Source organism: Panthera uncia, assembly GCF_023721935.1.
Source record: "Panthera uncia isolate 11264 chromosome B2 unlocalized genomic scaffold, Puncia_PCG_1.0 HiC_scaffold_24, whole genome shotgun sequence".
Lineage (NCBI taxonomy): Eukaryota > Metazoa > Chordata > Mammalia > Carnivora > Felidae > Panthera > Panthera uncia.
This window is the reverse complement of record NW_026057580.1, coordinates 27,295,981-27,320,038: the sequence shown is the minus strand read 5'-3', so window position 1 is coordinate 27,320,038 and position 24,058 is coordinate 27,295,981. Positions and strand designations below refer to the sequence as shown.

General features: G+C 38.3%; 1 protein-coding gene across 1 annotated transcript in view; it reads left to right on the top strand.

Annotated features, from left to right (window-relative positions):
• LGSN (lengsin, lens protein with glutamine synthetase domain) overlaps positions 1-23,714 on the top strand; it is a 28,323-nt gene extending 4,609 nt beyond the window's left edge. The window contains exons 3-6 of the mRNA XM_049653170.1: positions 9,747-9,876; positions 10,613-10,810; positions 18,543-18,709; positions 22,515-23,714. Of these exons, the coding sequence (XP_049509127.1) occupies positions 9,747-9,876; positions 10,613-10,810; positions 18,543-18,709; positions 22,515-23,714 (1,695 nt within the window). The remainder of the gene's footprint in view (positions 1-9,746; positions 9,877-10,612; positions 10,811-18,542; positions 18,710-22,514) is intronic.
• The last annotated feature ends 344 nt before the right edge of the window (positions 23,715-24,058 follow it).

Genomic DNA, 24,058 nt, shown 5'->3' with positions numbered 1-24,058 from the left:
TTTGAGAGAGAGAGAGAGAGAGAGAGAGAGAGAACGAGTGGGAGGAGGGGCAGAGAGCGGGAGATACAGAATCTGAAGCATGCTCCAGGCTCCAAGCTGTCAGCCCAGAGCCCAGTGCAGGGCTCAGACTCAGGAATGGTAAGATCATGACCTGAGCTGAAGTCAGATGCTTAACCAACTGAGCCACCCAGGTGCCCCATCCAGCCCCTGACTCTTGATTTAGCTCAGGTCATGATCTCCTGGTTCGTGGGTTTTTGAGCCCCACAACTGGCTCTGTGTTGATAGCACAGAGCCTGCTTGGGATTCTGTCTCCCTCTATCTTTGCCCACCACCCCCACTTCTCAGCCCCTTGCTTACTCTCTATCTCGCTCTCTCAAAACAACAACAACAACAACAACAACAACTCATTATTTTGTTGTCTGTAAAGTTTGTAAATAAGAAGAAAAAATGAAAGAAGAATTTCAAACCACACGTTTGGATTCTGCTATTTTCTAGGTGTGAAGTCAGGGGGGGGTAGTTACTATAACTTTCAAAGACTCAGCTGTTGCATCAGCAAGATGGTTCTAGGGGCACCTTCCTCATTCACATAATATACGTACACCACTTTCTATCACGTATTATATTTATGTTCCATGGAACAAGTAGCTCATCTTTATTTTCCTATGGCATCCAAACCAGTGACTGGCTTCTTCTAGATATTCACTAAGTACTTGTTGAGTAAATGAATGAATTTCATACAAAGAGGGTGGCTCCAGTAAGTCTCCTGTCAACAAGGTGTATAAATGTACTATATCTATTCTTTTCAGTTTCTATTTTTGATATATTTCAAAATGTGCATAGTCCCAATCAGTACTGACACATTAAATCATTACTAGAAACAATTATTAAAGAACTTATATTAGAAGATGAGCCATTATAAGAGTTATTTGGAGTGGTAAGAAATGACTTTCTGAAAATATTTGCTTGTCAAAAAATCTAAAGTTTAGAGGAGAACAGAGGACTCTTACTGTTTTTAAAATTTTCCATTTTATTTCATGAGCTTCTGACCTTTGAGTTTTTGCAATGAGGATTATTGCATTTGTAATAAAGAACATTGTAACAAAAGTCTCCAGAGATCCATGTATTCAGATGGAACCTCCTAAAATGCAATACAGCTTAAGGATTAAAATTATTTAAAAAATATATAGATGAAGAATTAGCGTTGGAAATAAGTAGATCTGTGGGTAATGTCTCCTTAAGAATGTCTCATTTTCTTTAAGTTGGGAAATGGTGGTCATTTGGGTCTTTGTCCTTAATGATATCAGGGACTCTAATTTAGGGTAAGACTACAGTGACTTTGCAGAAACAGCTTGGTTGAAGGAGTGAATCACTTAGTAGACCATAAAGAAGTGTTCTACGTTTCCAAATAAGTTTCCAAAAGATGCTTATTTATCTGGTTGGTGAGTCAGAGAACTAAAAAGGCAAATACTTTGGACAGGTCTTGAGTAAGACAGGGAACAGATCAGAACTGAAGAAAATATATCTAATGACCAAGACAATAGAAAGCATGTGTTTTATAATTTTCTTTCTTTTTTCTTTTCTTTTTTATTGTTCCTTAATGTTTAGAAAATTCTTTTGAAATCTCAGCATGTTTTAGTTATGCTATGAGGAAAAATAGGAAATAAGATTTTGTGTATGTCTTAAAGTACATAATCATAACCTTGAAGATAAGGTGTGGCTTTGAGGATACAGTGAGGAAAACCCTAAAGGAAAGGTGGAATTAATGGGGTGAAGGGACAGAGTCACTGCAGAGCAGCTCCCCAGCAGGGATTCTTTTCTCTTAGCTCACCTTGAGAAAACTGAGGGAATCCAGTAACATTTTATCTAGGAAAAGTGTTTTGATTACATCAACCCATTCATTCTATTGGATATCCAAAGATTTCATTTTAAATCACTTATGAAGGAGAGATCTGAGTTGAAGTTCCCTTCTGGCCTTATATTCCAACAAAGTAGGCCTTGGTTGCCATTCACTGATTAGAAAATATTTACTCAATTCCTATTTTATTCTAGTCAATATATTCGGCACAAGGATACATATAAAATGCCACTTTCTAAGACTCTCCAGTCCTTGGACTAGGTTCCCCTTGTCGGTCTTTCCTGGTTTCATTTCCCATTTCATCTCTCTTGGATTCCATATCTCATTATTTTAGTCTTTCTTGCCAGTATCCTTAACTTATTTTTGTTATTGTCTTCCTAAGTTTGTATCTTCACAAAACCTCAATCCTGGAAGAATTTGCTGGAGGAAAAATAATTTACCTGTACAGATTGATGCCACTATAACTTAAAAATCTCCCATTTCTGTGGGGCACTCGGCACTTTTGTTTCCTGAGTTGGCTTTTTTGAATTCTCTGCTATGGCAATGTCAACCATTTCCATTTTTCTTAAACCTCTAGTCTTGCATTCGAATACTGTCTGTTCATCTCCCACCCAGAGAAGAAAATTGGAAGCTTCATAACTGGCTACCTTTCTTATCCAGAATAGACAAGAAAGAACAAATGTTTAAAATCAGTTTTGCATCCAGATTCTGCCACTTCCTGGGTGAATTTAATTGTCATGAGGCACAATTATGTCACCTGAATAGCCCTCATTAGATGTTGACAATTCCCTTCTTCCCCTCCTCCTCTTAATTTCCCTTTCCTCCTTAATTTTTTTTTTTCTTCTCTCTTCCTTCTAACATTCTATCTTCCTTTCTTCCTCTTATAGAGGAAGGTATATTAAAGTTAAACCTTTCATTTCAACTCTAGTTTCCATATTTTCTGCCCTTTCAGGGACCTTGCTTTATCCTTCTTCTTCTCCCTTCAACATCTTCTTTATTAACTCCTTTAATTAAGCATTTAAATATGTGTAAGCCGTTCTTCATAAAAACAACATAAGCTTTTCTTAGACCCTTCGGCACTTCTCCAGTGGTCAAAGTCTCTGCCTCTTTCTCTTGTTATTTTTGAGGTGTATTTTCTTACTGTCTCCACTTGATAGTAGAGAATATTTCTGTTGTGTTTGTAGTGTGTGGACCTTGGACTAAGCATCTCTCATTCCCTCCTCAACTCTTTGATGTCTACCTTCTTCCACTGAACCTGCCTTTACCAATGCCTCTAGTGACTCGAGTTGTAAAATGCAATGGACTAGCTTTTTTCCTTTTTTCTTGTTTTTGATAATATGGAAGATGTATATTTATACAACGTATGTTTTTTAAAATATAATTTATTGTTAAATCGGCTTATGTACAACACCCAGTGCTCATCCCAACAAGTGCCCTCCTCAATGCCCATCACACATTTTCCCCTCTCCCCCACCCCCCCATCCACCCTCAGTTTGTTCTCTGTATTTAAGAGTCTCTTGCGGTTTGCCTCCCTCTCCGTTTGAAACTTTTTTTCCCCACCTACCCTTCCCCCATGGACTTCTGTTAAGTTTCTCAAGATCCACATATGAGTAAAAATATATGATATCTGTCCTCTGACTGACTTATTTCACTCAGCATAATACCTTCCAGTTCCATCCACATTGTTGCTAATGGCATGATTTTATTCTTTCTCAACAATGGACTAGTCTTAATATCAACCTTATTTATCATTTCAGTAGTAGGCTTACTGGTACTCCCTTCTTTTAATACAGCTTTTATTTCTTGCTATCAATGAAACCACTCTGTCCCAACTTTTTCTTTCACCTTCTTGTCTTTTTTTTTTTTCTCTGATTACTTTTTGGGATTCCCTTTCTTTGTTTACTTATTAAGTATTGTCCTTTTTTAGTTCTAGCTTAGTCCTCTTATATTCTCAGTCTCTGCTCTTTCTCTTAATGGTTTAGCCACTTTCAGGGCTATGCTCTTTACTTCCATTTTATCTCTTGAATTCTGACCCCTGCTTTCTGGAGGCCTTCAGAAGACACAGTCATCATAGGGTCCATATGTTCACAAAACAACCCAGCAACTCCTGTCTCAGGTCTCCTCCTCATCCTGGGATCCCTAGTCAGAAACCTATCACTTTTGACCCTCTGTCTCTTGCACCTCCTATATCAAGTCAATCACCAAATTGCCAAGTCTACCTCCCAAATATATCTGTAGTATGTTCATTTTCCCCATCCCTACAGCCATTGCCATACTCAGATCAACATAATCTCTACCCTAGTTTGCCCAAGTGGATATTGGGGCTATAAATACTTCCTTCGTTTATAGTGGCAGTAGTTCTTAATTCTAGGAGGGGTGCTTAAATATATCCTTGGCACTTAAGGAACCCCAAAAACTAATTTTTGCCTTGTGGTTTGGAGAAAAAAGTATACAAATGGAAGGAAGCTACTTTAACGATACTGAGAATTATTGTACAAAGCAATAAGCGAGATTTTTAAGAGAAGGCTAAACATTTTAACAATTGTGATGAAGAAGACAATAATTGATTACAAAATTTGGTAAGGGAGATGCTTTCATCGGGGATTTTAAAAAAAATCAGCCATCTTTGAATGGAGTGGCTACAGCAAATTGTCCAGGGAGTTAATTTTGAGCTGTGACCAGAAAAGTAGATTACATTTCCTTAGGACAGTCTAGAAAACCAATGAGCGTAGGAAAAAAGAAATCAGTGTGGGACAGAGGAATGATAAAATTAGTTTTGAATGGGTGGAGATAAGGTTTGTGTGTAAAAATGGCCAGCTATGGAGTCTGGAGGCATTGGTGAGACTGGCCTCTGCAGGGCGTCAGAGAATACTAGTCTGAATTTTTCTTAAAGGTGGGGGAAAACTGGATGCAACCTAAGCAGAGAAATAGTAATACCAACATTGTGATGTAAAGAAGGACCATGGGCCATAGTGTGGAGGATGGGTAGAAATAGAGAGTGCAGGGAGGACATTTTGGTAAGTGTTGTGCTAATCCAGGCGACAAAGATAGGAAATGGAGGCACTCATTTTAAATGGTGAACTCACTGAACAGAATGACCACAATCTGTTCCACTCTTCCTACTTCACTGTGCTCTGCTTTCAAGTGTTTGCTATTATAAAAAAAGTGACCCTGGACATGCATGACTTTATATTTTGTATTATTTTCTTAGAACAAATTGTTAGAAGTAGAACTAGTAGTTAATGGGTATGGATGGTTTTAGATTCATTGATGTAAGTTTGTGATGTGCTCTTCGAAGTATCTCTTCTGTAAATATTCTGAATACATTTTCCTCCCTTTTTTTTGAAGAGCACACTTTAAGGAAATTGAAGGCATACTCTTTTCTCCCTGACATATTCTTTTAAATTTGATAATCATTGATACTTTTTTCTCCTTTTTTCTTTTCTTCTAAATTATTTTAATATTTAATTATTTTTGAAAGAGAGAGAGAGAGAAAGAGTGTGAGTGGGGGAGGGGCAGAGAGAGACACACACACACACACACACAGAATCTGAAGCAGACTCCAGGCTTCAAAGCTGTCAGTGCAGAGACCTATGTGGGGCTCGAACTCACAAAATGTGAGATCATGACCTGAGCTGAAGTCAGATGCTTAACTGACTGAGCCACCCAGCACCCCTCATTATTTCTTAAAAAAAAAAAAGTTTATTTATTTATTTTTGAGAGAGAGAGAGAGAGAGAGCAAGGAGGGGAGGGGCAGAGAGAAAGAGGGAGACAGAATCCCAAACAGGCTCTGCATTGTCAGTGCAGAGCTGGCCGTGGGGCTTGAACCCACCAACTGTAAGATCACAACCTGAGTGGAAACCAAGAATCAGACGCTTAACCGACTGAGCCACTCCGGTGCCTCTCCCATTATTTCTCACAGAGGTTAAAACTTGAGATTTTTTTTTGGCTTGCTTTCTTTTTCTTGCACCCCATCATTAATGAAGTCAGAGTGTTTGGTAAATGCATTCGTGATTATACCTCAGACTCTAGCCAGTATACAGGAGACAAAACAATGATTTTTAAAGTATTGATATTAAAAAAGTAGCTGTTAGAGAAAATTGAAAGTAAATGAATAAAATCAGTGATATTTAGAATCTAAATAACACTGGTTAATACATTGAAGGGAAACTTATTAGGTCAAATTAGGGTCTAAATTTAATGCTTGGCACAATCCCTTTAGGTTAAGCCTCTTTTAGTTAATTTGATCAAGCCACTGGGTTGAAATGCAAAATGACAAACTTTTGTTAAGCCATAAAACAACTTTCAAAAGCAACAATGTGATGAGAGAAACATGAATTATGAAAATTCTTGTAATATGAAACCTTCTTTGAGGCCAGTCCCATGTATGAGACAAAGGAGTCCTCTAATGGAATGACAGCAGAAACATTTCTGAAGTGGGAAAAGCCTCTCTGTTGGGAATGTCAAATCAAGTCAGGATCAACCTACTGTAGTGGAATTTTGAGACTGTCTAAGCTAAGCATGAATTGGATTTGCATATTTATGTCATGTGATCAAAATTAAATTGTGTATCTGTGCTTGTGTTCCTGGTTCTTCCAACCTGCCTTACGTCACCTCTCTCTATCTTCAGCGTATGTATCCCTTCTTCTTTTTAAGTTTAGCCTAGTTTCCCTGGCTGTGTGGAGACTGTTTATAAAATATTCTGCCTATTTAATAATAGTAGTACTATAGAGTCCAGGCATGAGTATATTCTCAGAACCCTTCCCGAGAATCCTCAGACTGCTTGGCATACCCTCACCTCTCTGAGAAGTTCCCCTAGTTTATTGTTCAGAATCTAGAGCTGTTCAGATAAAGGATTAGGGCCTGACTCAGTGAGAACCATCTCCCAAGAGCCAGGGGCCCAGGAAGTAACCTAGAATGGGGTATCTTTCCCACAGACAACCCCAGTAATGCAGGGGGCCTAGGGAATAATAATAAGGATTAATGTCTGTTTCAGTGCTTACTACATAGATCAGGCACTGCTTGTCCAACATGATGGTGCAACCAGGAGATCTGTAAATTGGAACTATATGGCTGAATGTCTGACAGATCAAGAAAAGTTTCTAAACTAGTTGGTAAACAGGTGCTGGTAAGAGTCCCTTAAGGTTCCCCCAACCCTCCAAACTTCTGTAGCTAACCTACTATTCCTCTTGGGCTTTTGGAACTTTCATGATCCATCAGCTAAAGAGTTAACATCTCACCCTGCAGGGGCCCTCTAGAACCAGCAATGATGCTTCCCAGCATCCCAGCAATGATGCAGGGGTATTCTGGTGGTGTTCATTAAGGATGGATGCATTAAGTATTTGTAATCTGGAGTCAATGTCTGGGTTCAAACCTTAGCTTTACCAATTATGAGAAATGTGATTTTGAGCTAGTTAATTAGTATTCCTTTGACTCAGTTGATAATATATTTATTGCAAGGGATTGTTTTGAGACTAAATGAATTAATACGTGCAAAGCATTTAGAAGAGATGTGACATATAGTAGGTACAATAAAAGTATTTTTTATTTTTTATTAGCTGTAATAACAGTTAGATGTTTTGACCATCATGTCTCAGGACCACATTAAATACCAACGTTAGGGAAGAGATACGCCGTCACCGCTGCTCTCATTGTGCTGGGGGCCTCCAGAACTGCATATTCTGAGCAGCATTCCAGTCTTTTTGAGACCTGGCTGTGTAGTAGTTGAGAAACTTTCTTTTCTTCTTTACTTCCTACCTTATACTTTAAATTAATTGCCAACATTTAAAAAGCATAAAATTTCACAGGTGACTCTTATTAAAATGAACTTTCTCTAAACGGGTGTCTCTGGCATTTGGGAAGCAGAATGGCATTTTGGCAATCGGAAGACGTGTTTGTAAACTACATCTCTCACTCCCTCTTGAGGCCTTGGCAAATTATTCTGGGTCTCACTTTTCTCATTTGTAAAATGGAGATTCTATTACTGTGAGGCTTATGCTGAGAAATGTGCCTGACAAAGGGCTCGATTTTAGCACACTGCTATTCAATTGCAGGTTACAGTTTAAAGCTGAAGGAAATCTTAAAGTCTATCTCATTTGATTCCTTCTATCTGTATATGAGGGATACCTAATGGGTCAACTAACACAAATGTTAGTCTGCTCAATTTTCTTTCATATTTACATACCTGACCAAGTATTTCCTTGTCTAAACAAGACTTCTTAATAAAGCTAGTCATGTATTTATAGAAACATTTACCAAAAGTACAATTATATGATGTATATTTCTGGCAATGCAATTTTAGAAATGTTGAATACGTACAATAAAATCAGGATATCACTGTCGGAATTCTTTCACAAGTGTATTGGAAAATATGTAAATAAAATGATAAACTGCTAGGAAAAATTAAACTCGTATATCTCACAATAAGTATCACATCATTCAAATATAAAATTGTCTGGAGTAGAGGGGACCACAATTTTCTAAGATGTGAAATTTTACTTTTATTTTATTTTATTTTATTTTATTTTATTTTATTTATTTTTTTAAAAATGTTTATTTATTTTTGAGAGAGCGCAAGTGGAGGAGGGACAGAGGATCCGAAGCAGGCTCCCCGCTGACAGCAGGGAGCCCCATGTGGGGGAACTCATGAACCTAGAGATCAGGACATGAGCTGAAGTCAGATGATGCTCAACCAACTGATCCACCCAGGCGCCCCTAAGATGTGAAATTTTAAAATGACAAAAAAAAAGATTGCATCCTATGAAATATACCTTTTAAAACGTAGTAACAATAATAACAATGTGTCCTGATTACATATAAACACCAACAGGTTGAATTCTGTTTTCTTCTTTTAGCTTTTGGAGGCTGAACTGGTCTTATTGACAAATGTGTACAGCTGTTTCCCAGATAACTTGCTCCCAGATATAGAATCTTTCAGAATCTGCTCTTCAAAAAGACAATAGCTCAAAACATTTTAGACTATAGTTTTTGACCCTGACCCTGCCACTTATTTCTCCCTTCACACTACAATGAGGAGTTTGTAAAAAAAAAAAACATAAAAAATACTAATGTCTGCTTTTTTTTCTTATTTTTTTTTTAATGTTAGCTTTCATGTCCTGGGACTGCAGGGGTGATTCTGCCCACTGTTGGCGCAGAGATGCCCGAGCTCTTCCCCCTTCAGCCCCTGCTTCACTGCCCAGCTCCTTGCTAGGAATAGCCCTTGACAGGTTTATTGAAGAATTCTGTCAAGGATTAGAACTTGATTGTAAAAGTGAAGTTATTTTGTTTTAAAATATTTTTCTTTACATTTTCCCAAGCTATAAAACTGTTTTGAGTATAACATTTGTTTTACCCATAGAAACTAATATGTACAAATGCAACTGCATTTTTTATTTTATTTTTTATATTTTAATTTACTTTTGAAGTAAAGTAAATATTGATGCAGTAAGGCTGAGGGTAAGAGAAAAGAAAGAATAGAATCAAATTCCTCGGGTACTTGTGCTTTTGGTCAAAAGGTTAGAGATCCAAAAAAAGATAGAAATCATAAAAAGAGGATTTTACGCTTAAATGGGTTTAGGCATGGATAATATAAAATATCCCAGAGTAAAAAATAAAGATTTAAAATCTTGCCTAGTTGGACAAAATCCCAATTTATTTAATTATATTTCTGTACCAGGTATAAAAGGAGTACAGAATATCCAGCCTGTAAACAGAATATTGGGCTTGTTAATTTTGAACTATTCAAGTGACAGAAGTGACAAAATTTACCTCATTATAAAAGTCTCTTACATTCACTTTAAAACTTAAGTATCCAGTCACCATGCTTTCCTGACATCCAGATTTAGTTGTGTGCACGATCTGTTATCTGGTTTTTGTTTATTAATTATTACAGGACACGAGAGATGAAGGTAATGAGACTGAAGCCAACAGGATGAGTAAATTAAGAAGAACAAGAAAGAAAGTTACTAAACAACATCTATTTTCAACTGAAGTAGGAGAAATGGATATATCCAACTCAAAAGGTAACTTAGTTACTCTTATCCCTCAGGAATATGATGTCAATTGCAATCTCTATTTAGTTCTCCTTTTTACAAAACCTTTTCTTTTCATCGAAGGGAGAAACAAAAACAAAGAAATGAAATTTAGTTCTACATAGGCAACACAAAAGATAGCAAATATAAGGGTATAACGTAAATATATAAAAATAACCAATCAAAATATTTAGAATGTAAAGGGAGCAGAACTAGGTTGATAGTGGGGCAAAAAGAGAGAAGACAACAGAGAGAACATATGCATAAGCAGGGAAGCACATTTCTGCTCTGAGATTGATTGCAAAGATCATTGCCAAGGATTTGGGAGGCCACAATAAAGATGTGGAACAAGTTTTCATACCACATGCTGGAATTTCAACCAAACTCAATAGATCTGAAACAGTGCTGAAGCTAGGAGTTAATCTGAACAAGAGATGCAATCCAGGAACAGTGGTGTTCCAAGGCAGGGGCACAGGGATGGCTGGTACATGGTAACAATAAAAAGCAAGCAGGGTGCTCATCGATTTTATTGTTGCTTTAAAATTTTCTGCAGACCATGTACCCCCTTATGGCCTGCAACGGGTGCAGACCTTTCCCATTGCTCCTCATTCGGTATGTCACTGCCCAGGAATAAATTATTTTCTCAAAGATTCCTCTCCGTATCATGTTAAAAGACGGTTGAAAACCAAGGCAGTGTGTGTTTTAACATTTTTCTTTATTATTAAAGAAAGGATCAGATACCAAATGGTGTGCCACAAGTTGGGGGATATCAGCAAACCAGTTGTGGGACCTGGCTCTGCAGACTCTCATTTGCCACAAGATGACAAGGACTCTGAGAATCAGACAACAGTGATGAAACCCTCCCGCCTCAAAACATCAGCCAGTGCTCCTTGTAGCGAATTTAACACAAACTCCAGCCATTCTGGTAAGGACTGGGAAACAAACTCACGTGTCATTCTAGCCACTGCCCCCAAATTTGTATTTGAAATAGAAATAATGTGGCCTTCAACAGGCACATGAAAAGATGCTCAACGTCGCTCCTCATCAGGGAAATACAAATCAAAACCACACTCAGATATCACCTCACACCAGTCAGAGTGGCCAAAATGAACAAATCAGGAGACTATAGATGCTGGAGAGGATGTGGAGAAACGGGAACCCTCTTGCACTGTTGGTGGGAATGCAAATTGGTGCAGCCACCCTGGAAAACAGTGTGGAGGTTCCTCAAAAAATTAAAAATAGACCTACCCTATGACCCAGCAATAGCACTGCTAGGAATTTACCCAAGGGATACAGGAGTACTGATGCATAGGGGCACTTGTACCCCAATGTTTATAGCAGCACTCTCAACAATAGCCGAATTATGGAAAGAGCCTAAATGTCCATCAACTGCTGAATGGATAAAGAAATTGTGTTTTATATACATAATGGAGTACCACGTGGCAATGAGAAAGAATTAAATATGGCCCTTTGTAGCAACGTGGATGGAACTGGAGAGTGTGATGCTAAGTGAAATAAGCCATACAGAGAAAGACAGATACCATATGGTTTCACTCTTATGTGGATCCTGAGAAACATAACAGAAACCCATGGGGGAGGGGAAGGAAGGAAAGAAAAAAAAAAAAGAGGTTAGAGTGGGAGAGAGCCAAAGCATAAGAGACTGTTAAAAACTGAGAACAAACTGAGGGTTGATGGGGGGTGGGAGGGAGGGCAGGGTGGGTGATGGGTATTGAGGAGGGCACCTTTTGGGATGAGCACTGGGTGTTTTATGGAAACCAATTTTACAATAAATTTCATATACTGAAAAAAAAAAAAAAAGAAATAATGTGGCCTTGATTGAGGAACGCTAGTCTCGGAGTCATCGAAGAATTTATATACCTATCATTTATAAAAGACCTCATAGTTTTCTTTAACCACTAGGCTGCTCATCAAGAAAATGGCGGGGTTGCAATGGATGATCTTTCTAGTCTTTTTTTTAAAGTGAAATTCTTTTAAGTTTCTGGCTTATTAATAGCTATATAAGTATTTTGGTCTATCTGTGTATGGGTTAAAAATCTCTGGGATCCAAGTGACAGAAAACAGTTAAAATGAAATATTGGGGCACCTGGGTGGCTCAGTCGGTTGAGTGTCCGACTTTGGCTCAGGTCATGATCTGACAGTCTGTGAGTTCGAGCCCACGTTGGACTCTGTGCTGACAGCTTAGAGCCTGGAGCCTGCTTCAGATTCTGTGTCTCCTTCTCTCTCTGTCCCTCCCCCTACCTCATGCTCTGTCTCTCTCTGTCTCTGAAAAATGAATAATCCTTAAACAAATTTAAAAAAGTGAAATATGTATTCCATAAGGGAATCCCTGATAAGAGGGTTGAACAAATAAGGTTTGAAAAGACAGAAATATGACAGGGTGTGAAGTTAGGTGTCCACCGTCGTTATTGACACCAATTGCAAGTTTGAGAATTCCCCAAGACTAATCCTAGTTTTGATAATTTGCTATAAGGACTCACAGAACTCATTGAAAACTATTATACTCAAGAATACAGTGAAAAAATACAGATTAAAATCAGCCAAGGGAAGAGACCCCAGCAGGGGGAGTCCAGGAAAGTTCGAAGCATGGTGCCTCCACTTGTCTTCTCCCAGTGGAGTCATGGACAGAACCACTCTTCTGACAATGATGTGTGACAATATGCATGGAGGATTGCCAACCAGGGAAGCTTACCTGAGTCTTGGTCTCCAGAGTCTTTACTGGAGCTCCATAGCGGGGTTCCATGTGGCAGACCTCAGTCTCCAGCTTCTCTGGGGGGTCAAGCTGATACAACATGACTCAAAGCTCCCATGAAAAATGACATTATTAGATTTTCTAGTGTGGCCCAGAGATCACAAACAAAGACACTCTCATTAGTCAGGATGTTCCAAAGTCTTAGAGATTATCTTCCAGGAGCCAAGGGTAAGGAGGTCTCCTTTGGCAAGGTTAAATTCTTTACTACACACAGGTCCTAAGGAGGAACTAGAGCCTGAGAAGTGAATGCTATCAGGACTCCATATGTATTAGTTTTCCATTGCCACCATAACGGATTACCACAAATTTAGTAACTTAAAAGAATACAATTCATTACCTTATAGTTCTGTATGCCAGAAGTCAGGGTTGTCTCAGCTGGTTTCTCTGATTCAGATTTTGCAAGGTTGAAGTCAAGGTGTTGTCCATCTGGATTCTTATCCAGTGATTCTAGGGAGTTCACTCAGATGGTTGGGAGAATCCATTTCCTTGGGGTTGTAGGATTGAGGTTTATGTTTCCTTGCTGGCTGTCACCTGGAGTGGCCCTTGCCTTCTAGAAGCCTCTGTGTGGTCCTGTGTCTCGGGACCAAGACAATCAGTCAAATCCTTCTCACGTTTGGAACCTCTCCAAATTCTCCTTCTTCTACATCTCTTTTCTCCTTACAGCTGGAGAAAGTTCTCTGCTTTTAAGAACTCACTTGGATAATCCAAGACAATATCCCAATTTTAAGGTTTATAGCCTTAATTGCCTGCAGTTTAACATATTCAGGTTTCAGGACTTAGGATGTGAACATATTTGTGAGGCAGCTCTGCCCACCGTGGCATTTCTCATCTCTGCATTTCCTTGTGCGTTGGCTTTGTGAGTTTCTCCATAAGATGCAGGTGAGGGCTGACAGTCAAGCCTCAGGAACTATTGATGCTAATGCCACAGGGGCCAGGTAAATAATACAAATGAGTAAGGTGGGCTTGTATAAAAAAACAGTGATGCTGGCTGTGAGGAACTAGAGCAGAGGTTGACACACTGTGGCCCACAGGACAAATTCAGCCTGCTGGCCATGTTTTGTAAGTAAGGTTTATGTATTGTCTATGGCTGCTTTTGTGTTACGGCTGCATAGTTGAGTGGTTGCGAGAGCAGATACCATACGGTCTGCCAAGCTGCAAATATTTACTCTTTGGCCCTTTACAGAAAGCATTTGCCAACCCATGGATTAGAGGATGTGTGCCCCATTTCAGGCCACCTCAGAGCTCCAGCCAGTGGTTGCTATGGAGAAATAATTACCCAGTGGTACCAAATTTAATTTCTTCAAGAGAAGCTTGAACTGAAGATTTTTCTATGCAATTTTCAGATTTTCAAGTGTCAACTATTTTAAATGTTTCCAAACACTGTGAGACAACCAGTGAGAAAACATCTGCTAGCCACATTGGCTCTTCCATGAACAGTTTGTGACCCTTGTTTTATATAGTCTCAGCCATAAAATTTAGATGAAATTTACCATTTCTTAGTCTTACATCAAAAAAATCTGTGGAAGGAATTTGTGCCATGAGCTCTCTTTGCACCAACCGACTATGACTGGGATTATGGGTATCATTATTAACTCAGTTTGGTTCATTCAGAAGTTCCCTCTTTGGCCCCAGGCTAGATTAATTTTTTTATAGGCCCAGAGCACCAAAAAGTTTATAGCTTGCAACAAACCACCACTACAGAATTTAAAGATATGTATGAAAAATCCATCCCCCAATAAATGCTAGAAATTTTAACATGGTGTTTTCTTCTCTGTGATACCACCCTGACTCTAAAAAAAGTTTTTTTTTTTTTAAGTTTATTTATTTATTCTGAGAGAGAGAGAGGGCACACACAAGCAGTGGGAGGGGCAGAGAGAGAGAGAGAGAGGGAGAGAGAGAAATCCCAAGCAGACTCTGTACTGACAGTGCATATAGCCTGATGCCTGGGGCTCGAACTCATGAGCCTATGAGATCATAACCTGAGCCGAGATCAAGAGGCCAACACTTAACTGCTTAACCGACTGAGTCACCCATGTGCCCCACCACTCTGACTTAAAAAAAATATTTTTTTCAAAGAAGGCCCCCCCTCCGGACTTTTTTTTATTGTTTTTGTTTTTGTTGCTGCTTTGTACTTGGTTATTCTGCCACCTGGGCTGACATGATACTTCTGGAGAGTGGGGTCACATTTGCTCTAAGAGGGTGTCTGTCAGAGAAGCCATGTGGAGGAAGGAGGGCAGGCCCTGGGAACAGAGTGTGGCACATCATCCAAGGCATATTCCATAAGCTAAATGTGTTGCACAGTACTCTTTGGTGCACTTTTCCCTTTTTAAATTGACATTTCTGAAAGCTCAAACACCTATTCAATCTGCCTTTTATAAGTGACCACAGCTTGTTCTCTATAGCTGAAATATGTCCTCATCGTCACTGAACACAGACAACATTTCTCCAAGGCATTTTAGTTGCTATAGAGCTTTGAAGTTTTATTTTAATTTTAATTTTTTTTGTAGTGTTGTCTTATCTCCCCCCCCCCCCCCCCCCCAAACACTCACAGCAGGAAAACTTCCTCTGTAAAAGCAGATTGATTTAATTTATTAGTCCTCTGAGGGGATAGGAAAGGAGAACATCTCCCAGGAACCATACTGTAAGAAAAACAAATGAGTCCCCGAACTAGCAATTATCTGCCTGCTATTCATCATGTACATCTGGGAAGTCCTGACCAAAAGGTTTAATTGTAACTAACAAGTATGATTTATTTGAAGAAGAGAAATTCAGACAATGATACAGTAAGATTAGTTGATTCCTTGAAAATGAATTTAGATTGCATAGAATTCTCATATTTGATGGAAGAATTAAACTTTTAAATTAAAAAAAAAAGATATCAAATTACCAAAACATGTGATGCCAATTTCTACTTCTTAATTAGATGAGGTCAAATCATGCAGGGTTTATTAATTAATTAATTTATTCACACACCCCTTTATGAAAGGATTAAAGGAGTGGTCATTGAGCATCTCTGATATGCTCGTACTGCTGCAGGTACCCGGGATACAGCAGCAAGTAAAGTGTTCTCCTGGAACTGACATGCAAGTGGGGAAAGACAGAAAGTAAACATGTGATTATACAATATGGTGGGTAGTGATAGGGGCTCAAGAAAATGGAAACGAGATGATATATTGTTAGGGGTTGAATTATGTCTGCCCCAAATTCGTGGGTGGTTGGAATCCTATCCCCTCATACCTACATTGTAACTGTATTTGGAGATAGGGTTTTAAAAGGAGTAATGAGTGTTACTCTTCTTATGAGAAGAGAAGATTAGGACACCCAAAGAGGGAAGATCATGTGAAGACAGCCATTTACGAGCCAACGAGGGAGGGCTCTCAGAACAGACCAACTCTGGTTGACACTTCGAACTTAGACTTCTACCCTCTGGAAGTGTAAGAAAATAAATTTGTACATAAGTCACCTGGTCTGTGGAATTTGTCTTGGCACCCCTAGCAAATGAATACATCTACTTATTGTCCAGCCACAGGGCAACTTGGCAATCTTGGAATGAATCAGGGGTTAGACCTGTCCGTACTGTGATCAGATCTCATAGAATTATTACTCCAGGTGATTATATTTTATTTATTTTCAGCACTTTTAACCATGGTAAAGTATACCACCTTTGCACTCAATGGCATATGTATTGTCTATCACTCCCCCATTCAATAATATAAAGCTGTATGAGGGCAGGGCTTTTTCTGGCTTCTTCCTAGGTGTATGCCCAATAAATAATAATAATAAATAAATAATACATGGTAACTAAACAACATATTTTGAGTGGATACATACTTTTCTTATTTTAAAAGAATGCATATTTATTGTAGAAATGTTAGAAGCTACATGTAAGGCAAAGAACTAATAAGATTGTCTGTGATTATATTACGGATGAACTAATAAAATGACCTTCCTCCTTTGATAGGAGATGAATACTGATTTTTTTATGTTGTTAAAATATTTATAGCTTATATATTAATTGCTTATTATTTTTAGAATACTGCTTGTCTGAAATTTTCCATATTTTATAATTTTTTAATGTTTATTCATTTTTCAGAGAGAGAGAGAGAGAGCAGGGGAGGGGCAGAGGGAGAGGGAGACAGAATTTGAAGCAGGCTCCAGGTGTCAGTACAGAGCCCAATGCAGGCCTCCAACTCACAAACCGTGAGATCATGACCTAAGCTGAGGTCAGCCCTTAACTGGCCCCAGAAGTTTTCCATATTTTAAAATGCTTATCACTTTTATTTCTGTAAAGAGAATTGTTCAACCTGGACAGAACACCCAATACTTCAGGATAGGTTGGGAAGACAGCAACTGCTAATTTAGCATGAAACATTGTAATTGCTACAGCTTAATTGTTTGTGTTAAATGGAAGGTAGTTATAAAGCCTCAGGAGTCTCAGAGTAGCCAAATGTATCAGTGACAGGACATTATCTCTAATATATTTGTAGAGGTGGAACCAGTAATTTGTTTTCCTCATGCTTCACATACTTAAAAATCTGCTTAATCTGTGTTTTTAAACTGTCAATCTTTATGCCTATTTTTAAAGCCAATTATATATCAAAAAAGGATATTCAGGTATCACGTTAAAATTATAGCTGCTCAACATCAGTGATGTGACAGATTGATGAGTATTCAGATTCAGACATGATCATGGTACCATTACTAGGGTTAGAGTAATTGTGTTCACTTTATGCGTTTCAGAAGCACTTATATGATGCTTAATGTCTGCCAGGGATTGTTAAATAACTTGTTTAATCATCACAGCAAGCCTATGAAGAGGATAATATTGTATCAGTGAGAGAGCCCAGGCACAGAGAGGATGAAAAAAGTGTCTAGGACACAGGCAGGATTCCGAGGGAGGCAGACAGGCTTCAGTGTGTGTGTTGAATCATCACGGTCCGCTACCTCTCCTCAAAGTTTGGACAGTAGCTAACATGTATGATGTGTATTATGTGCCAGATCCTTTAGATCTATGTGCTTTATATATATTCATTCACTTTATGGTAACAAGTCACCAACTGGGAGTTAAGAGGTCTGGTTTCTAGTTTCAATTTCAGCACTGGACTGAGAGCATGATTTGGACTACCTTACTGTACCTCTCTGGGACTCAAGCTAGACAGTTAGTTGAATTAGGTGATTTATCTCCAAACTCTCTTCTAGCTCTGAAGTTTTAGAATTTGCAGTCTACCTTAAATGCCTTGAAAATATATACATACCTACCTACACACGCACACACACATAGACACACACACACACGCACATTTGGGGTTAGGTTTCTGGTTTTAAAATTGAATATTCACTCTAGATTTTTCCTCTCTTACACTCTCATCCTTGAAGAACCCTTTTGTTTGCTCACTCACACTGATTTTAAAGTTTAAATCTGACAGAGACATGTAGATGTCTTAGATTTAGATGCCATTATAAAATCCTTTTGGCAAACAAAACAAAAAACACAAAATGGAAACCCACAGAAAATACACAAAAACCAAACACTTTTGCCTTTAATCATACAGGAACTTCTAATGAAGGCATTACTAGTTAGTTCAAGAAGCTCAGTCTTTTCAATGATAGTCATCTGTATGCAGACTTGTGTGGTGCCTTATTCACATAAGGTTATCTTTCACCTACCCCCAAGTGCTAAACAGTCTCTAAGGCTGTTTAGAGACCATGTTCTTGGGAATATGGTAAAGGCAGGGAAAGAAAGGTAAGATCCCCAATTCTAAGCCAATAACATGAGTATATGATGCTTTTGTTAACAATCATGGTGACGAAGCCACTACTGTGTAGCTTCCTTTTGCTTTTCAGTTCATCGTGATCTAACTACTTAGGGCCATTCTCTATTTTACAGATGACACCAGAGATGGCACTCAGCTTCCGACCACACCCCATATCTCCTCTAGAATGAAGCACATTAAGCAAGAGATGGTCAAAAATCACCTACAGTTTGTGCGATTTGAAGCAACAGACCTCCATGGTGTGTCCAGATCTAAGAGTATCCCTGCACACTTTTTCCAAGTGAGTTTTACAGGTGGAGTTAAGATTAAATGTAATTTCACGACCATGAGCAAGCAAATGGTCCTAACTAATCTTTCTTATTTTCTTGTAATCTATACAGTAATTAAAGCTGAAAACCAATAATTTATTTTCTTTCTTGCTTGTCCCTCCCCAAACACATTATTGCTCCCTAAGGAGCTGAACATATACTTTCAAGGCCCAAGCAGCAATTCCTTTACCCGATAGAAATACAAAACTAATTAAGACTGGTAATTTTAGTTTTTCTGCCTTGAATAGTTTCCCTCTATAGAATTATCTTTTCTCTCTTGCTGCAATTATGAAGATTATATTTTGTTTGACATGAGAAAATTGCAACAGAAGACCCAAGAGCAAATATCAAATGAAAAAAAAAGATTAAATGGTAAGAATTTGCTAGATAAAAAGAACATCCCTTTCAGCTTCTAATTCTGATAAGAAAATACCTTATTGTTGTTGGATGACTTAATGAATATGATTAAATTGTTGAAAATAGTGATATTAAGAAATATTGTAGTTTTGGGGCACCTGGGTGGCGCAGTCGGTTAAGCGTCCGACTTCAGCCAGGTCACGATCTCGCGGTCTGTGAGTTCGAGCCCCGCGTCAGGCTCTGGGCTGATGGCTCGGAGCCTGGAGCCTGTTTCCGATTCTGTGTCTCCCTCTCTCTCTGCCCCTCCCCCGTTCATGCTCTGTCTCTCTCTGTCCCAAAAATAAATAAAAAACGTTGAAAAAAAATTAAAAAAAAAAAAGAAATATTGTAGTTTTGGATATGTTTTGAGACTTTTTGAGATTTTTTTTCCAGTTTATGTCGTGTATTTTTTTAATGACTGATTTATTGCATCACTGAAACATTTCTTGGAAGGGATGTTAGTATTACATATGAAAGTGTAAAAGTTAAGTATCCTTGAAGTTTATTTTTAAGAGATATCTTACTTTTATCACTTTAATATTAAATTGTAATTTTATCATTTGTTTTATTTTGGGAAAAACTGAGCATCCCAAAAACACTTTTTTTTTTTACAAGAATTCCAACAGGTTCAAATTTGTTTCTTAAAAATTTTCAACATCACTCATCATCAGGGAAATGCAAGTCAAAACCACAATAAGATATAATCTCACACCTGTCAGAATGGCTGGTACCCAAAAGACAAGAAATAACAAGTGTTAAAAAAAAAAAAAAAGAAATAACAAGTGTTGGCAAAGGTGTGGAGAAAAGGGAGCCCTTGTGCACAGTTGACGGGAATGTAAATTGGTGCAACCACTGTGGAAAACCACAGTATAGAGATTCCTTAAAATATTAAAAGTAGAAATGCCATACCATTCAGTAATTCCACTACTGGCTATTTACCCTCCAAAAATGAAAATACAAATTTGGAAAGACATATTACCCCTACGTTTATTGTAGCATTATTTACAATAGCTAAGATACGGAAACAATCTAAGTGTCCATTGATAAATGAATAAAGATGTGGAACACATATACAGTGGAATATTTCTCAGCCACAAAAAGGATGAGATCTTGCCACTTGTGACAACATAGATGGATCTAGAGGGTATTATGCTAAGTGAAATAAGTCAGATAAAGAAAGAAATACCATATGATTCCATCTACATGTGGAATCTCAAAAAAAGAAAACAAAGGAGCAAACAAACAAACAAGCTGAAACGGATTCATTGAGAACAAACTGATAGTTGCCAGGGAGTATGGGGTAGGGGATGGGTGAAATAGGTGAAGGCAATGACAAAGTACAAAACTTCCAGTTATAAATACGCCATGTGGATGAAAAATGCAGCAAAGGGAATATAGTCAATAATATTGTGATAACGTTGTATGGTGACAGACGGTGGACTTTGGTGGACTTTGTTGTGATCCAAATTTCAGTTATTATAGAGATTTAAGCTATTTTGCAAGAATTAGTATTGAATTCCTGGTGATCTATGTTGGGGTGTGAAGTTGTTCTAATGCTTTATATATATACAAGGTAACTTAATTTGTGGTCATGAACATGACATGTTTGTATATATTTATATATTTCCCCCTACTAATAGAGTAGTTTGAATCAGAATGTCCAGAAACGAAAAAAGAAAATGATAGTGTTAACAAAGACTGCTCGGAAAAATACAGATTAAATCGTTTGAAGAATACAGTGTGACTTTTTACTATTCTTTAAATTTGTGAAGGCCTAGTGGAATGAAATGGTAACAAGCCGTTCTTTATTGTTCACAATCAAGTGAGTACAAACAGATTTAAATTGCAGGAACTCTTGGAAGTCTCATGAGTAAAATAATATTACTCCTCATGTTAGATACATACGAAATGACAGATTTTCAAATGAAGAAATTGAAAAGTAGGGAAATAATATTATTTCTTACAGTAAAAATTCAAATGAAAGGATTTTATATTAAAGTACTCTAAAATTCCACAATATGTATGTGTGTATACAGGTCCTTGAGGGAGTTGAAAAATTAAGTAGGCGCTGAATAACTGAATAGTGCTTGACTTTCTCTACTTTATTACTGGCAAAAGCAGATTTGGATCAGCTAAGCCAAATGGCATTTGAAAACATGTGTATAGATGGTGGAAAGTGAAGGAGACAGTGACTTAAGGTCAAAGGCAGAAGAGGGACCAGTAGATTGCCTCTACTAGCTTTGGCCCCTTTTTGGTACCCATGCTCTTTGGGATTGGAGGTAATATAAGAAACAATTTGGCTCACAGAATGTTAGTATGTTTTATTAACCTCATGATGCACACTGACATTATGGGAACCAGACTTTATATTTAGCTTTCTCTACCATCAGTGTAACCTTCAACACATGAAGCCTTGTTATACTGCTATGACACTATTTCTAGAAATTGTTTTATGTGTCTGCTCAACTTTATAACCTCATCATGTCCCTGTTGTCTGGCACATAGCAAAAGTTAAATAAATGACCAAATCTATTGACCCCAAGAGGTATATAGCTAGAAAGTGTTTTAGCAATCATCTAGTCTAACACTTTTGTTTCACAGACACGGAAGCCGATGGCACATAGTCCAGTGATTTGCCTAACTTCGCATAGGTAATTGGTGAAACACCTAGGGCTAGAAGTCAGATTTGGTAACATCCAGTTCATGGCTGACTTGAAGGCTATAACATTTTGGAACTCTAGCTCACGGGCAAAGTTTCTGGGACTGTGAGGCTGCGAGGCAGTCATTCTTAGTGGGCTATAAAAATGACTGAAGACAGAAGTGCAGCTTTCAGTAGACCCGGTTCCTCTGGTGTTAGGATGTCTGTCATGTGTGTCCTAGAATAGGATAATTGTCATGTGTGTCCCAGGATTGACCCATACTAGTCTCTCTGGGAAGAACTGAGGATTCTCAGTTAACTGTGTGGATTACAATAGAATAAGCCAAAATAAAATCTTATCTGAAGTATTAGCAACTATGCCATAAAATAAAAAGTGCTTTGAAAAGGGCTAGGTTATAATCATTTCGAATAATTTCATATGGCTTTACCTTTGTTGTTTGTGATAAAGACATTTTATCATTGTACCTTTTATTTAGGATTGTTACTTTCAGATCCAAGAATATATAAAGCCTTGAAGGCTAAAAAGGTTAACAGTTGCTTATAAAAGTAACGTTGGGGGTTTATTTTTAAAATATTTGAAATTTACTTGATACTAAGCTAATGTTACCCAGCAGACATTAGACACAGTTTTTTTTTCCTCATCAGCAGTGTCTCACCCCCACCTCCACCCTTTTGTTTGTTTTCAAGTTTCAAAGCCTGATTGCTGTGTCTACTTTCTTTAGGAAAAAGTGATCCATGGTGTTTGCATGCCTCGAGGTTATCTTGAATTGATACCGAATCCTAAGGACGACGAAGTGGATCACATAAGAGCAACATGTTTTAATAGTGACATAGTCCTGATGCCAGAGCTCTCAACCTTTCGTGTGTTGCCATGGGCTGAGAGAACGGCAAGAGTGATATGTGACACATTCACTGTGACCGGTGAACCTCTTCTGACTTCCCCAAGGTACATTGCCAAGAGGCAACTGAGCCAGCTACAAGATTCTGGCTTTTCCTTGCTCTCTGCCTTCATCTATGATTTTTGCATTTTTGCTGTGCCTGAAATTATCAATTCAAAGACCATATCTTTTCCTGCTTCAACGTTGCTAAATAATCATGACCAGCCTTTCATCCAGGAACTCGTTGATGGTTTGTATCACACAGGAGCCAATGTTGAGAGCTTTTCCTCCTCTACCAGGCCTGGTCAGATGGAAATCTGTTTTTTGCCCGAATTTGGCATCAGTGCAGCTGATAATGCATTTACCCTCAGAACAGGTGTCAAAGAAGTGGCAAGGAAATATAACTACATCGCCAGCTTTTTCATTGAGACTGGATTCTGCAATTCAGGAATTTTGTCTCACAGTCTCTGGGATGTCGATGGGAAGGAAAACATGTTCTGCAGCAGTTCTGGGATTGAGGAGCTCACGATCACTGGGAAAAAATGGTTGGCAGGACTCTTGAAGCATTCCGCTGCTCTCAGCTGCTTGATGGCTCCCGCTGTTAGCTGCCGAAAGCGTTATTCTAAGGAGAGTAAAGACCTCAAGGACAGTGTGCCTACAACGTGGGGATACAATGATAACAGCTGTGCTTTTAATATCAAGTGTCATGGTGAGAAAGGCACCCGGATAGAGAACAAACTGGGCTCAGCCACTGCGAATCCTTACCTGGTGTTGGCTGCTACTGTTGCTGCAGGCTTGGATGGACTTCAAAGCAGCGATGGTGTCCTTGTTGGTCCAGATGACAGCACGGACCTCTATCAGTCAAAACCTTCCGAGATTCCTTTGAAACTGGAAGATGCTCTTGTGGCACTGGAGGAAGATCAATGCCTGAGACAGGCTCTCGGGGAAACTTTTATTCGCTATTTTGTTGCCATGAAAAAATATGAGTTGGAAAATGAAGAAACAGATGCAGAGAGAAACAAATTCTTAGAATATTTTATTTAGAATAGCACCCTTAACTATTCTTTCAGAGATGTGATTTTTACTTAAGTAGTTGATCTCCCAGAAAGAAAAGATTGGATTTTTATAATTAACAACAAAAAGACTACAAATGCTTTCGCTCTTTTTTGTCCCCATGGAGTATTTGACAGATATGAAGTGGGACTGCTGAGAGATTCTGACAGTAGAAACAAACAATAAAGTTGTGGTGCGGCTGTATTATGCAAATTTACCAGGTCTTGTCAGTCAGTCATCATTTCCTCCGTGTATGTTGACCTACATAGAAATATGCAGTTATTTTGGGCAACAGATACATTCACACAATAAAAGAAGTCTTAAGAATTACAAAA